Here is a 14278-nt window from a genome sequence, read left to right on the forward strand (position 1 = left end):
AGACAGACAGAGAGGAGGAGAGGGGGGAGAGACCACTACTACTGTAGAATATAATATACCATACATCTAGAAAACAGACAGACAGAGAGGAGGAGAGGGGGGGGGACCACTACTACTGTAGAATATAATATACCATACATCTAGTAAACAGACAGACAGACAGGAGGAGAGGGGGGGAGAGGTAGGGGGGAGGGAGAGAGGGGTAGGGGGGAGAGAGAGACCACTACTACTGTAGAATATAATATACCATACATCTAGAAAACAGACAGACAGACAGGAGGAGAGGGGGGAGAGACCACTACTACTGTAGAATATAATATACCATACATCTAGAAAACAGACAGACAGACAGGAGGAGAGGGGGGAGAGGGACCACTACTACTGTAGAATATAATATACCATACATCTAGAAAACAGACAGACAGACAGGAGGAGAGGGGGGGAGAGACCACTACTACTGTAGAATATAATATACCATACATCTAGAAAACAGACAGACAGACAGGAGGAGAGGGGGGGAGAGGGACCACTACTACTGTAGAATATAATATACCATACATCTAGTAAACAGACAGACAGACAGGAGGAGAGGGGGGGAGAGGGACCACTACTACTGTAGAATATAATATACCATACATCTAGTAAACAGACAGACAGAGAGGAGGAGAGGGGGGGAGAGACCACTACTACTGTAGAATATAATATACCATACATCTAGAAAACAGACAGACAGACAGGAGGAGAGGGGGGGAGAGGGACCACTACTACTGTAGAATATAATATACCATACATCTAGTAAACAGACAGACAGAGAGGAGGAGAGGGGGGGGGGGAGAGAGACCACTACTACTGTAGAATATAATATACCATACATCTAGTAAACAGACAGACAGACAGGAGGAGAGGGGGGGGGAGAGGGACCACTACTACTGTAGAATATAATATACCATACATCTAGTAAACAGACAGACAGACAGGAGGAGAGGGGGGGAGAGAGACCACTACTACTGTAGAATATAATATACCATACATCTAGTAAACAGACAGACGGACAGGAGGAGAGGGGGGGAGAGAGACCACTACTACTGTAGAATATAATATACCATACATCTAGAAAACAGACAGACGGACAGGAGGAGGAGGGGGGGAGAGAGACCACTACTACTGTAGAATATAATATACCATACATCTAGTAAACAGGCAGACAGACAGGAGGAGGAGGGGGGGAGAGACCACTACTACTGTAGAATATAATATACCATACATCTAGTAAACAGGCAGACGGAGAGGAGGAGGAGAGGGGGGTAGGGGGAGGGGAGAGAGGTAGGGGAGGGAGAGAGGTAGGGGGAGGGGAGAGAGGGGGAGAGAGGTAGGGGAGGGGAGAGAGAGGGGAGAGAGGTAGGGGGAGGGGAGAGAGACCACTACTACTGTAGAATATAATATACCATACATCTAGTAAACAGGCAGACAGACAGGAGGAGGAGGGGGGGGGAGAGAGACCACTACTACTGTAGAATATAATATACCATACATCTAGAAAACAGACAGACAGAGAGAGAGGAGAGGGGAGAGAGAGAGACCACTACTACTGTAGAAGATAATATACCATACATCTAGAAAACAGACAGACAGAGAGGGAGGAGAGGGGGGGGGAGAGAGACCACTACTACTGTAGAATATAATATACCATACATCTAGAAAACAGGCAGACAGAGAGGAGGAGAGGGGGGAGAGGGGAGGGGGAGGGGAGAGAGAGACCACTACTACTGTAGAATATAATATACCATACATCTAGAAAACAGGCAGACAGAGAGAGGGGGGAGGGGGAGAGAGGTAGGGGGAGGGGAGAGAGGTAGGGGGAGGGGAGAGAGAGGGGAGAGAGGTAGGGGAGGGGAGAGAGAGACCACTACTACTGTAGAATATAATATACCATACATCTAGAAAACAGACAGACAGAGAGGAGGAGAGGGGGGGGACCACTACTACTGTAGAATATAATATACCATACATCTAGTAAACAGACAGACGGACAGGAGGAGAGGGGGGGGGAGAGACCACTACTACTGTAGAATATAATATACCATACATCTAGTAAACAGACAGACAGAGAGAGAGGAGAGGGGAAGAGAGAGAGACCACTACTACTGTAGAAGATAATATACCATACATCTAGAAAACAGACAGACAGAGAGGAGGAGAGGGGGGGAGAGAGAGACCACTACTACTGTAGAATATAATATACCATACATCTAGAAAACAGGCAGACAGAGAGGAGGAGAGGGGGGGAGAGGGGGAGGGGGAGGGGAGAGAGAGACCACTACTACTGTAGAATATAATATACCATACATCTAGAAAACAGGCAGACAGAGAGAGAGGGGGAGGGGAGAGAGGTAGGGGGAGGGGAGAGAGGTAGGGGAGGGGAGAGAGAGGGGAGAGAGGTAGGGGGAGGGGAGAGAGAGACCACTACTACTGTAGAATATAATATACCATACATCTAGAAAACAGACAGACAGAGAGGAGGAGAGGGGGGGGGGACCACTACTACTGTAGAATATAATATACCATACATCTAGTAAACAGACAGACGGACAGGAGGAGAGGGGGGGAGAGAGACCACTACTACTGTAGAATATAATATACCATACATCTAGTAAACAGACAGACGGACAGGAGGAGAGGGGGGGAGAGAGACCACTACTACTGTAGAATATAATATACCATACATCTAGAAAACAGGCAGACAGAGAGGAGGAGAGGGGGGGGGAGAGGGACCACTACTACTGTAGAATATAATATACCATACATCTAGTAAACAGGCAGACAGACAGGAGGAGGAGGGGGGAGAGAGACCACTACTACTGTAGAATATAATATACCATACATCTAGTAAACAGGCAGACAGAAAGGAGGAGAGGGGGGAGAGAGACCACTACTACTGTAGAATATAATATACCATACATCTAGAAAACAGGCAGACGGAGAGAGAGGGGGAGGGGAGAGGGGTAGGGGAGGGGAGAGAGGTAGGGGGGAGGGAGAGAGAGAGGAGGGGAGGGGGAGAGAGGTAGGGGGAGGGGAGAGAGAGACCACTACTACTGTAGAATATAATATACCATACATCTAGAAAACAGGCAGACGGAGAGAGAAGGGGAGGGGAGAGGGGTAGGGGAGGGGAGAGAGGTAGGGGAGGGGAGAGAGGTAGGGGGAGGGGAGAGAGAGGGAGAGAGGTAGGGGGAGGGGAGAGAGAGAGAGGAGGGGAGGGGAGAGAGGTAGGGGGAGGGGAGAGAGAGACCACTACTACTGTAGAATATAATATACCATACATCTAGAAAACAGACAGACAGAGAGAGGGGGAGGGGAGAGGGGGTAGGGGGAGGGGAGAGAGGTAGGGGGAGGGGAGAGAGGTAGGGGAGGGGAGAGAGAGGGGAGAGAGGTAGGGGAGGGGAGAGAGAGAGAGGAGGGGAGGGGAGAGAGGTAGGGGAGGGGAGAGAGAGACCACTACTACTGTAGAATATAATATACCATACATCTAGTAAACAGGCAGACAGAGAGGAGGAGAGGGGGGGAGAGAGACCACTACTACTGTAGAATATAATATACCATACATCTAGTAAACAGACAGACAGAGAGGAGGAGAGGGGGGGAGAGAGACCACTACTACTGTAGAATATAATATACCATACATCTAGAAAACAGACAGACAGAGAGAGAGGAGAGGGGAGAGAGAGACCACTACTACTGTAGAATATAATATACCATACATCTAGCAAACAGACAGACAGAGAGGAGGAGATGGGGGGAGAGAGAGACCACTACTACTGTAGAATATAATATACCATACATCTAGAAAACAGGCAGACAGAGAGAGAGGGGGAGGGGAGAGAGAGACCACTACTACTGTAGAATATAATATACCATACATCTAGTAAACAGACAGACAGACAGGAGGAGAGGGGGGGGACCACTACTACTGTAGAATATAATATACCATACATCTAGTAAACAGGCAGACAGACAGGAGGAGGAGGGGGGGAGAGACCACTACTACTGTAGAATATAATATACCATACATCTAGTAAACAGGCAGACAGAGAGGAGGAGAGGGGGGGGACCACTACTACTGTAGAATATAATATACCATACATCTAGAAAACAGACAGACGGAGAGGAGGAGAGGGGGGGAGAGAGACCACTACTACTGTAGAATATAATATACCATACATCTAGAAAACAGACAGACAGACAGGAGGAGAGGGGGGGGACCACTACTACTGTAGAAGATAATATACCATACATCTAGAAAACAGACAGACAGAGAGGAGGAGAGGGGGGGGGACCACTACTACTGTAGAAGATAATATACCATACATCTAGTAAACAGGCAGACAGAAAGGAGGGAGAGGGGGGAGAGACCACTACTACTGTAGAATATAATATACCATACATCTAGAAAACAGACAGACAGAGAGGAGGAGGGGGGGGGGGAGAGAGGTAGGGGGAGGGGAGAGAGGGCGGGAAAGAGGAGAGAGAGAGGTAGAGATAGAAAGAGATGTGTGCAAACTAACCCAGAATTACAGTGTAGTTCTTCCTGTTCATGTTTTAGGATCCGCCCTGAGCTGCTGTAGAAGACGGCTATATATAGCACAGCGTCATTATCATTAACACACACACACCCCTTAAGCTTCCTTGACATCATTTGCATCATACAGTACAGCATCATACATTACAGCATCATACAGCATCATACAGTACAGCATCATACAGCATCATACAGTACAGCATCATACAGCATCATACAGTACAGCATCGTACAGTATTATACATTACAGCATCATACAGCATCATACAGTACAGCATCATACAGCATCATACAGTACAGTATCACACAGTATCATACAGTACAGCATCATCCAGTACAGCATCATACAGCACCATACAGCACAGCATCATACAGCACAGCATCATACTGGGAACTCAGAAAAATACAAGGTCAAATCCTGACATCAGTGATCTTAAGGTCGGAAAGTCGAAGCTCTAGAAAGAGGCCCGAGTTCCCGACTTGGAATTCCGAGTTTGATGACCGTTCAAAACGATTTTCCCCAGTTGGAGCTTGTTCTTTTCCCGAGTTCCCAGTTTTCTTGAACGCAATTAATTCGGAAGTCGGAGATTTCCGAGTTCTGACCTCCCAGTTGTTTTAAACGCGGCATGAGTTAATGCTCATTATCAGCAGCAGTAACCTCATCACATAGCGCTCCATAGTAAAGCATATCATTCAAACAAATAAACATTAGGCCAGTTCGCATAGCAGAAGACATTCACATCATGAGTCTGTATGGCACAGCGAGGCGTTCAGTAGGATTTGGGCCAGGCAGACAAGCTACTATAAATCAATCTGACTGATCAGTCGGCCAGAGACGCCACCCCGACTCGATAAAACGCTGGAATTAGTAGCCTATTAAAGATAATATTTGGTTTTTAAAAAGTTAAGGGATATAGCTAGTCTTGTATAAGTGAGTGTATGAATTCCTGAAAGCAAAGTGCCACAGAAACATCACAGGAGACCCGAGGCCGTTTGGAACACCCAACTTTCCTCCGATTTCACACCGCTTTCGAAACAACCCTGCCGGGCGAAGCATTTCCCCTTTCTGGGGTTCTACAAGGACGGGGCTTCTGCTATCATCATCAAAACTACTGTAGTGTGATTTGTGAGTTTATTTGACAAGACGAGCAGAGCTGTGGTCTTTTGGCGAAACAAACAAGTAGTTTCTTACCTTGTATCGGCTCACTTTCACTTTGAGGGTTTTTACTAGTGTAGAGTCACACTTTAGCGCATTTTTCCTGTCCGTTTTTTTCTCTTCAGTTGAAGATGGTGCGCGTGAATTTACAGAAGCACACCGGATGGATTGGATCAGCGACACCTCGCTCTCCCCGGCGTGCAGACTGCAGAATCCACTTTGATAAGCACAGATATTCAAGTCTAGTTTAGCATTCCTTTCTCTGGTTTGATAAAGTCAAGTTTATCATTCCTTTCTCTGGTTTGATAAAGTCAAGTTTATCATTCCTTTCTCTGGTTTGATAAAGTCAAGTTTATCATTCCTTTCTCTGGTTTGATAAAGTCAAGTTTATCATTCCTTTCTCTGGTTTGATAAAGTCTAGTTTATCATTCATTTCTCTGGTTTGATGGACAGGCAGTTGTACGTGACACAGGTTTATATGGTTGTCATAGTGCCTGGACTTGGTTCAAATATAGAATTGACCAGCGCTTAAATTTTGTAAATCGGGAGGTCCCGGAACACATTAGTGAGCGCGAGAAGGGGGAGCCTCTGGTACCGGAACACGTTCAGAGAGAAAAAGTGTCAAACAATGTAGCAGCCAAGCATCCTAATATCTATGGCGGGGAAACGGACAGCACTCTTCCAAGGTGCTAAGTAAATCAAAGCCTTTTAGACGTCACTGCAGAATGCCCACATACTTGAGTATAGCTACGGGGGTCTTACACAAATCCGAATTTCTTAAAGCCTCATTTTCTTGACATCAATGCACAGCAACATTTTTAGACAACACTGCAGAACACCCGCCACGTGCACACATACTCAGCTGTGGGGTTTACAAGACCCGAATTTCATAACATTTTCAAGACATCAATGTAGCAGTAGAACAACTATCACAATATCATTTACATTTACATTTACGTCATTTAGCAGACGATCTTATCCAGAGCGACTTACAAGTTGGTGCATTCACCCTATAACCAGTGGGACAACCACTTCACAATGTTTTTATTTTAATGTTTTTATTTTAATGTTTATTTTAGTTATTTTTAGTTATTTATTTATTTTTGAAATTGAGGGGGGGGGGTAAGGGGGGGTAGAATGATTACTTTATCCTATCCCAGGTATTCCTTAAAGAGGTGGGGTTTCAAATGTCTCCGGAAGGTGGTGAGTGACTCCGCTGTCCTGGCGTCGTGGGGGAGCTTGTTCCACCATTGGGGTGCCAGGGCAGCGAACAGTTTTGACTGGGCTGAGCGGGAACTGTGCTTCAGCAGAGGTAGGGGAGCCAGCAGGCCAGAGGTGGATGAACGCAATGCCCTCGTTTGGGTGTAGGGACTGATCAGAGCCTGAAGGTAAGGAGGTGCCGTTCCCCTCACAGCTCCGTAGGCAAGCACCATGGTCTTGTAGCAGATGCGAGCTTCAACTGGAAGCCAGTGGAGTGTGCGGAGGAGCGGGGTGACGTGAGAGAACTTGGGAAGGTTGAACACCAGACGGGCTGCGGCATTCTGGATGAGTTGTAGGGGTTTAATGGCACAGGCAGGGAGCCCAGCCAACAGCGAGTTGCAGTAAACCAGACGGGAGATGACAAGTGCCTGGATTAGGACCTGTGCCGCTTCCTGTGTAAGGCAGGGTCGTACTCTCCGAATGTTGTAGAGCATGAACCTGCAGGATCGGGTCACCGCCTTGATGTTAGCGGAGAACGACAGGGTGTTGTCCAGGGTCACGCCAAGGCTCTTCGCACTCTGGGAGGAGGACACAACGGAGTTGTCAACCGTGATGGCGAGATCATGGAACGGGCAGTCCTTCCCCGGGAGGAAGAGCAGCTCCGTCTTGCCAGGGTTCAGCTTGAGGTGGTGATCCGTCATCCATACTGATATGTCTGCCAGACATGCAGAGATGCGATTCGCCACCTGGTTATCAGAAGGGGGAAAGGAGAAGATTAGTTGTGTGTCGTCTGCATAGCAATGATAGGAGAGGCCATGTGAGGATATGACAGAGCCAAGTGACTTGGTGTATAGCGAGAATAGGAGAGGGCCTAGAACTGAACCCTCCTACTCTGAGACTCAGCGTGAATATGCCACCTGGTTCCCAGTAACGCCATGTAAAGGCTGCTACTCTGAGACTCAGTGTGAATACGCCACCTGGTTCCCAGTAGCGCCATGTTCTCTCACGTCACCCCGCTCCTCCGCACACTCCACTGGCTTCCAGTTGAAGCTCGCATCTGCTACAAGACCATGGTGCTTGCCTACGGAGCTGTGAGGGGAACGGCACCTCCTTACCTTCAGGCTCTGATCAGTCCCTACACCCAAACGAGGGCATTGCGTTCATCCACCTCTGGCCTGCTGGCCCCCCTACCTCTGCGGAAGCACAGTTCCCGCTCAGCCCAGTAAAAACTGTTCGCTGCTCTGGCACCCCAATGGTGGAACAAGCTCCCTCACGACGCCAGGACAGCGGAGTCAATCACCACCTTCCGGAGACACTTGAAACCCCACCTCTTTAAGGAATACCTGGGATAGGATAAAGTAATCCTTCTACCCCCCCCCTTACCCCACCCCCAAAAAACAAACAAAACAAAAAAACACATATTGTAAAGTGGTTGTCCCACTGGCTATAAGGTGAATGCACCAATTTGTAAGTCGCTCTGGATAAGAGCGTCTGCTAAATGACGTAAATGTAAATGTATGTAAAAATGAAAGAAGCTTTAAGCGATGTTGTTCCACTGGATGCATTATAAACTATTACACACACACCTTATTCCATCGACAGAAACGGAGTAGAGACGGCTGTGTGTGTGTGTGTGTGTGTGTGTGTGTGTCTGTGTGTGTGTGTGTGTGGTAGGTGTGTGTGTGTGTGTGTGTGTGCGTGCGTGCGTGCGTGCGTGCGTGCGTGCGTGCGGCAGGCTCTGCTGTGTAGAGATAAGGTGGTCCTCTGTAGCTCAGCTGGTAGAGCACGCTGCTTGTAACGCCGAGGTAGTGGGTTCGATCCCCGGGACCACCCATACACACAAAAAATAATGTATGCACGCATGACTGTAAGTCGCTTTGGATAAAAGCGTCTGCTAAATGGCATATTATTATTATTATAAGTTGTTCAGGTCCTCATGTTCTCAGCCTGAGTCTCTGGTTCAGTCCCAAATGGCACCCTATTCCCCTACACAGGGCACTACTTTTAACCAGGGTGGATGAGGAATAGGTTACATAGGTCTCTCTCTGTCCCCACTAGATAACAGGACTACCTTAATATACACGGTTGTCAACCTATAGCCTACACTACATGCATTTGTGATTACTTAACCTAGTGTTCTAGAACACGTCAACATTCTTACTAAATAAACACCATTGCCCAGAGTCCCTCAGGAGAGAAGCAATTCACAATAATCATCTTTCTCTCCCTCTCTCTCTCTCTACTTCTCCAACTTTCCTTTTTTTACACTCAACGTTCTTGCTCCCTCTCCACCTCTCTCTCTCTCTCTCTCTGTCTCTCTGTATCTCTGTTGCTCCTCTCTCTCTCCACCTCTCTCTCTCTCTCTCTGTATCTCTGTCGCTCCTCTCTTTCCACCTCTCTCTCTCTCTGTATCTCTGTATCTCTGTTGCTCCTCTCTCTTTCCACCTCTCTCTCTCTGTATCTCTGTTGCTGCTCTCTCTCTCCACCTCTCTCTCTCTCTCTCTCTCTCTGTCGCTCCTCTCTTTCCACCTCTCTCTCTCTGTATCTCTGTATCTCTGTTGCTCCTCTCTCTTTCCACCTCTCTCTCTCTGTATCTCTGTTGCTGCTCTCTCTCTCCACCTCTCTCTCTCTCTCTCTCTCTCTGTCGCTCCTCTCTTTCCACCTCTCTCTCTCTGTATCTCTGTATCTCTGTTGCTCCTCTCTCTTTCCACCTCTCTCTCTCTGTATCTCTCTCTCCTCTCTCTTTCCACCTCTCTCTTTCTCTCTCTCTCTCTGTATCTCTGTTGCTGCTCTCTCTTTCCACCTCTCTCTCTCTCTCTCTCTCTCTCTAAAACAGTTTCAGGAAGTGGCAGAGGAAGTGGAGTAGTGAGCCAAAGTGTGTAACGTTCTCTGGTTTCTCTGTTCAGAGAGAAAGACAGAGAGAGAGAGGAGAGACAGAGACAGAGAGAGAGGGGGAGAGAGAGATAGAGAGAGGGAGAGAGAGAGAGAGACAGGAGAGAGGGGGAGAGAGAGACAGAGAGAGGAGAGACAGAGAGAGAGAGAGAGAGAGAGAGAGAGAGACAGAGAGAGGAGAGAGGAGGAACAGACAACAAGGAGGCAGAATACTACACGTGTCTGTCTGACCGTGTGTGTCGTGTGTTACCATGACGAGAGCAGCGCTCATCAAACTCCTCATCTTCATCCTCCTCGCCTTCATCATCTGTCTCCCAGAGTTCTTCACTTCACACAGAGGTAACACACAGACACACACGTTTGAGAGAGAAAGTGTGTGTCTGTGCATGTATATAGACTGTGTGTGGGTGTTTGTGTGTGTCAGTGGGACAGAGTGAGAAAGACGGGGTTGTGAAACATACACCCTTTATCGTAACCGAGATCACTGAGACAGGAAATATGACACAAACACAAACACACACACACACACACACACCACAAATAACAGATACTGAAAATGAAAAGTCACCTCTCTCTCTCTCTCTCTGCTGCAGTGAGGGTAAACTTCCACTGTGTGACCTTTGACCTCTGTGGGGACCAGGAAGTGACATCACAGTGTGACCCCAGGCTGACCCCCGCGGAACAGAATTCCGACCGGAGCGGCGAGGAGAAGCCAGTCTGCACCGGTAACACCTGGAGGAACGGGACGGGTTCTGGACTGAGCTGGTTGCTTTGTGACACAGAGACGGACCTGCCCGCTCTCCATGGCAACGCCTCGCTGTCAGGTGGGCAGGGGACGCTGTAGGACGAGCGACAGTTTAGATGGATCATTCATTGATCATACATTGATTGATTGACAGTTGACAGTAAATACGTGACTAGCTAGGTTTTCTATCCATTTGCGAATATTCTAAAATCTGCATAAAGGAAAAATTTTCCCACCAGTGGTGTGTTTCCACCAAACTGACATGTTGCGGATTTAAAAAAAAACTGCGTTACGAGGAGGTACTTTTTGGCTTTCATGTACCGAATAACAATCTGAAGTTCAATGTATTTCCATCGCATTTACCACTACTCTGCCGATAGTCTTGTCACTAAAACGGTTGCATTAAATAGCAAACTCTTGTCTCTAGCCGACAACAGATACAGTGTGGGTCGGCTAGTCTACATGACGACATTATAAAAGGATAAGAGTGAGAATATTTATTTGTATTTGTCAAACAGCCGAGCATCATCATGTCTCCCTAGAATAAGACCCTTGATATTTATTGGAAAGTTGCATCGAGCTCATCAACGCTTTTCACCACCCTGTGAAGTTCATCATAACATATTTCTCATGTGTAGCTTTAATAAACTGCTTTTCCAAGTCGTAGTGGGAGGACAACACAACGTAACATCGCGTGACTCCAAGTGTGCTTCGGAAGTATGATGGTTATTCTATCATATTTGAGCATAAAGGCGTTTTCACCCCCATTTCTCACGTTATTCATTTTACCGACACCAAAAGATCCCACCATGTCAAACAAACAAATTGTCTATCGACATTTATTACATTTTACCGACACTTCCTGTTTCCATCGCATCTGTCACGATTATGACTTTACTTAATAAAAACTGTGGATGGAAACGTGGTTATTGTCTGAAAATGTTGGATTTTCTCCCCTCCTCTCCTCTCCTCTCCTCTCCTCTCCTCTCTCCTGTCTCCCCTCCTCCTCCTCTCCTCTCCTCTCCTCTCTCCTGTCTCCCCTCCTCTCCTCCTCCCCTCCTCTCCTGTCTCCCCTCCTCTCCTCTCCTCTCCTCTCTCCTCTCCTCTCCTCTCCTCTCCTCTCTTCCCCTCCTTCTCTCCATCTCTCCAGGGAGGAGGGTGGCGCTATCAGTGTTGTCTGAAGGAGGGAACGTGACTTTGTACGGCTTACTGACAGAGGAGAAGAAAGAGAGGGAGGAAGAGTGGGTGGAGGAAGGACAGGGATTCATCTACTGCTGTCTTCAAACCCCGCCCCTTTCCATACCAACCAATCACAGCCAGTGTCTCGTTCATCTCCACACCCAAGGAACCAATCAGACAGCTGTAAAGTCTGACCTGCCCTGGACACGCCCACCTAGAAGTGAGTAGTAGTTTGATCCCATGTGGCTCGGTTGGTAGGTAGAGCATAGTGCTTGCAACGCCAGGGTTGTGGGTTCGATTCCCACGGCGGACCAGCACGAAAATGTACCCTACCGTTCAAAAGTTTGGAGTCACTTAGAAATGTCCTTGTTTTAGAAAGAAAATCTAATTTTTTGTCCATTAAAATAACATCAAATTGATCAGAAATACAGTGTTAGACATTGTTAATGTTGTAAATGGCTATTGTAGCTGGAAACGGCTGATTTTTAATGGAATACAGTGGGGGAAAAAAGTATTTAGTCAGCCACCAATTGTGCAAGTTCTCCCACTTAAAAAGATGAGAGAGGCCTGTAATTTTCATCATAGGTACACGTCAACTATGACAGACAAAATTAGATTTTTTTTCTCCAGAAAATCACATTGTAGGATTTTTTATGAATTTATTTGCAAATTATACTTTGTTATATACCCTTTGTTGGCAATGACACAGGTCAAACGTTTTCTGTAATTTTTCACAAGGTTTTCACACACGGTTGCTGGTATTTTGGCCCATTCCTCCATGCAGATCTCCTCTAGAGCAGTGATGTTTTGGGGCTGTCGCTGGGCAACACAGACTTTCAACTCCCTCCAAAGATTTTCTATGGGGTTGAGATCTGGAGACTGGCTAGGCCACTCCAGGACCTTGAAATCCTTCTTACGAAGCCACTCCTTCGTTGCCCGGGCGGTGTGTTTGGGATCATTGTCATGCTGAAAGACCCAGCCACGTTTCATCTTCAATGCCCTTGCTGATGGAAGGAGGTTTTCACTCAAAATCTCACGATACATGGCCCCATTCATTCTTTCCTTTACACGGATCAGTCGTCCTGGTCCCTTTGCAGAAAAACTGCCCCAAAGCATGATGTTTCCACCCCCATGCTTCACAGTAGGTATGGTGTTCTTTGGATGCAACTCAGCATTCTTTGTCCTCCAAACACGACGACTTGAGTTTTTACCAAAAAGTTCTATTTTGGTTTCATCTGACCATATGACATTCTCCCAATCCTCTTCTGGATCATCCAAATGCACTCTAGCAAACTTCAGACGGGCCTGGACATGTACTGGCTTAAACAGGGGGACACGTCTGGCACTGCAGGATTTGAGTCCCTGGCGGCGTAGTGTGTTACTGATGGTAGGCTTTGTTACTTTGGTCCCAGCTCTCTGCAGGTCATTCACTAGGTCCCCCCGTGTGGTTCTGGGATTTTTGCTCACCGTTCTTGTGATCATTTTGACCCCACGGGGTGAGATCTTGCGTGGAGCCCCAGATCGAGGGAGATTATCAGTGGTCTTGTATGTCTTCCATTTCCTAATAATTGCTCCCACAGTTGATTTCTTCAAACCAAGCTGCTTACCTATTGCAGATTCAGTCTTCCCAGCCTGGTGCAGGTCTACAATTTTGTTTCTGGTGTCCTTTGACAGCTCTTTGGTCTTGGCCATAGTGGAGTTTGGAGTGTGACTGTTTGAGGTTGTGGACAGGTGTCTTTTATACTGATAACAAGTTCAAACAGGTGCCATTAATACAGGTAACGAGTGGAGGACAGAGGAGCCTCTTAAATAAGAAGTTACAGGTATGTGAGAGCCAGAAATCTTGCTTGTTTGTAGGTGACCAAATACTTATTTTCCACCATAATTTGCAAATAAATTCATTAAAAATCATACAATGTGATTTTCTGGAGAAAAAAAATCTCAATTTGTCTGTCATAGTTGACGTGTACCTATGATGAAAATTACAGGCCTCTCTCATCTTTTTAAGTGGGAGAACTTGCACAATTGGTGGCTGACTAAATACTTTTTTCCCCCACTGTATCTACATAGGCGTACAGAGGCCCATTATCAGCAACCATCAGTCCTGTGTTCCAATGGCACGTTGTGTTTGCTAATCCAAGTTTATCATTTTAAAAGGCTAATTGATCATTAGAAAACCCTTTTGCATTGATGTTAGCACAGCTGAAAACTGTTGTGCTGATTAAAGAAGCAATAAAACTGGCCTTCTTGAGACCAGTTGAGTATCTGGAGCATCAGCAATTGTGGGTTCGATTACAGGCTCAAAATGGCCAGAAACAAATCACTTTCTTCTGAAACTCGTCAGTCTATTCTTGTTCTGAGAAATGAAGGCTATTCCATGCGAGAAATGTCCAAGAAACTGAAGATCTCGTACAACGCTGTGTACTACTCCCTTCACAGAACAGCGCAAACTGGCTCTAACCAGAATAGAAAGAGGAGTGGGAGGCCCCATCAATTTGATGTTATTTTAATGGACAAAAAAAAATTGCTT

General features: G+C 46.7%; 1 protein-coding gene across 2 annotated transcripts in view; it reads left to right on the forward strand.

Moving 5' to 3' along the window:
• The first annotated feature begins 9967 nt into the window (after nucleotides 1–9967).
• The window catches only part of si:dkey-192k22.2, a 17516-nt gene continuing 13205 nt past the window's right edge, over nucleotides 9968–14278 (forward strand). For both annotated transcript variants that reach the window (XM_045209371.1, XM_045209372.1), the window contains exons 1-3: nucleotides 9968–10163; nucleotides 10418–10648; nucleotides 11720–11968. In XM_045209371.1, coding sequence (XP_045065306.1) covers nucleotides 10076–10163; nucleotides 10418–10648; nucleotides 11720–11968 — 568 coding nt within the window. In that variant the 5' untranslated portion in view covers nucleotides 9968–10075. The remainder of the gene's footprint in view (nucleotides 10164–10417; nucleotides 10649–11719; nucleotides 11969–14278) is intronic.

The sequence above is a fragment of the Coregonus clupeaformis genome, chromosome 30 (genome assembly GCF_020615455.1).
Source record: "Coregonus clupeaformis isolate EN_2021a chromosome 30, ASM2061545v1, whole genome shotgun sequence".
NCBI classification, from domain to species: Eukaryota; Metazoa; Chordata; class Actinopteri; order Salmoniformes; family Salmonidae; genus Coregonus; species Coregonus clupeaformis.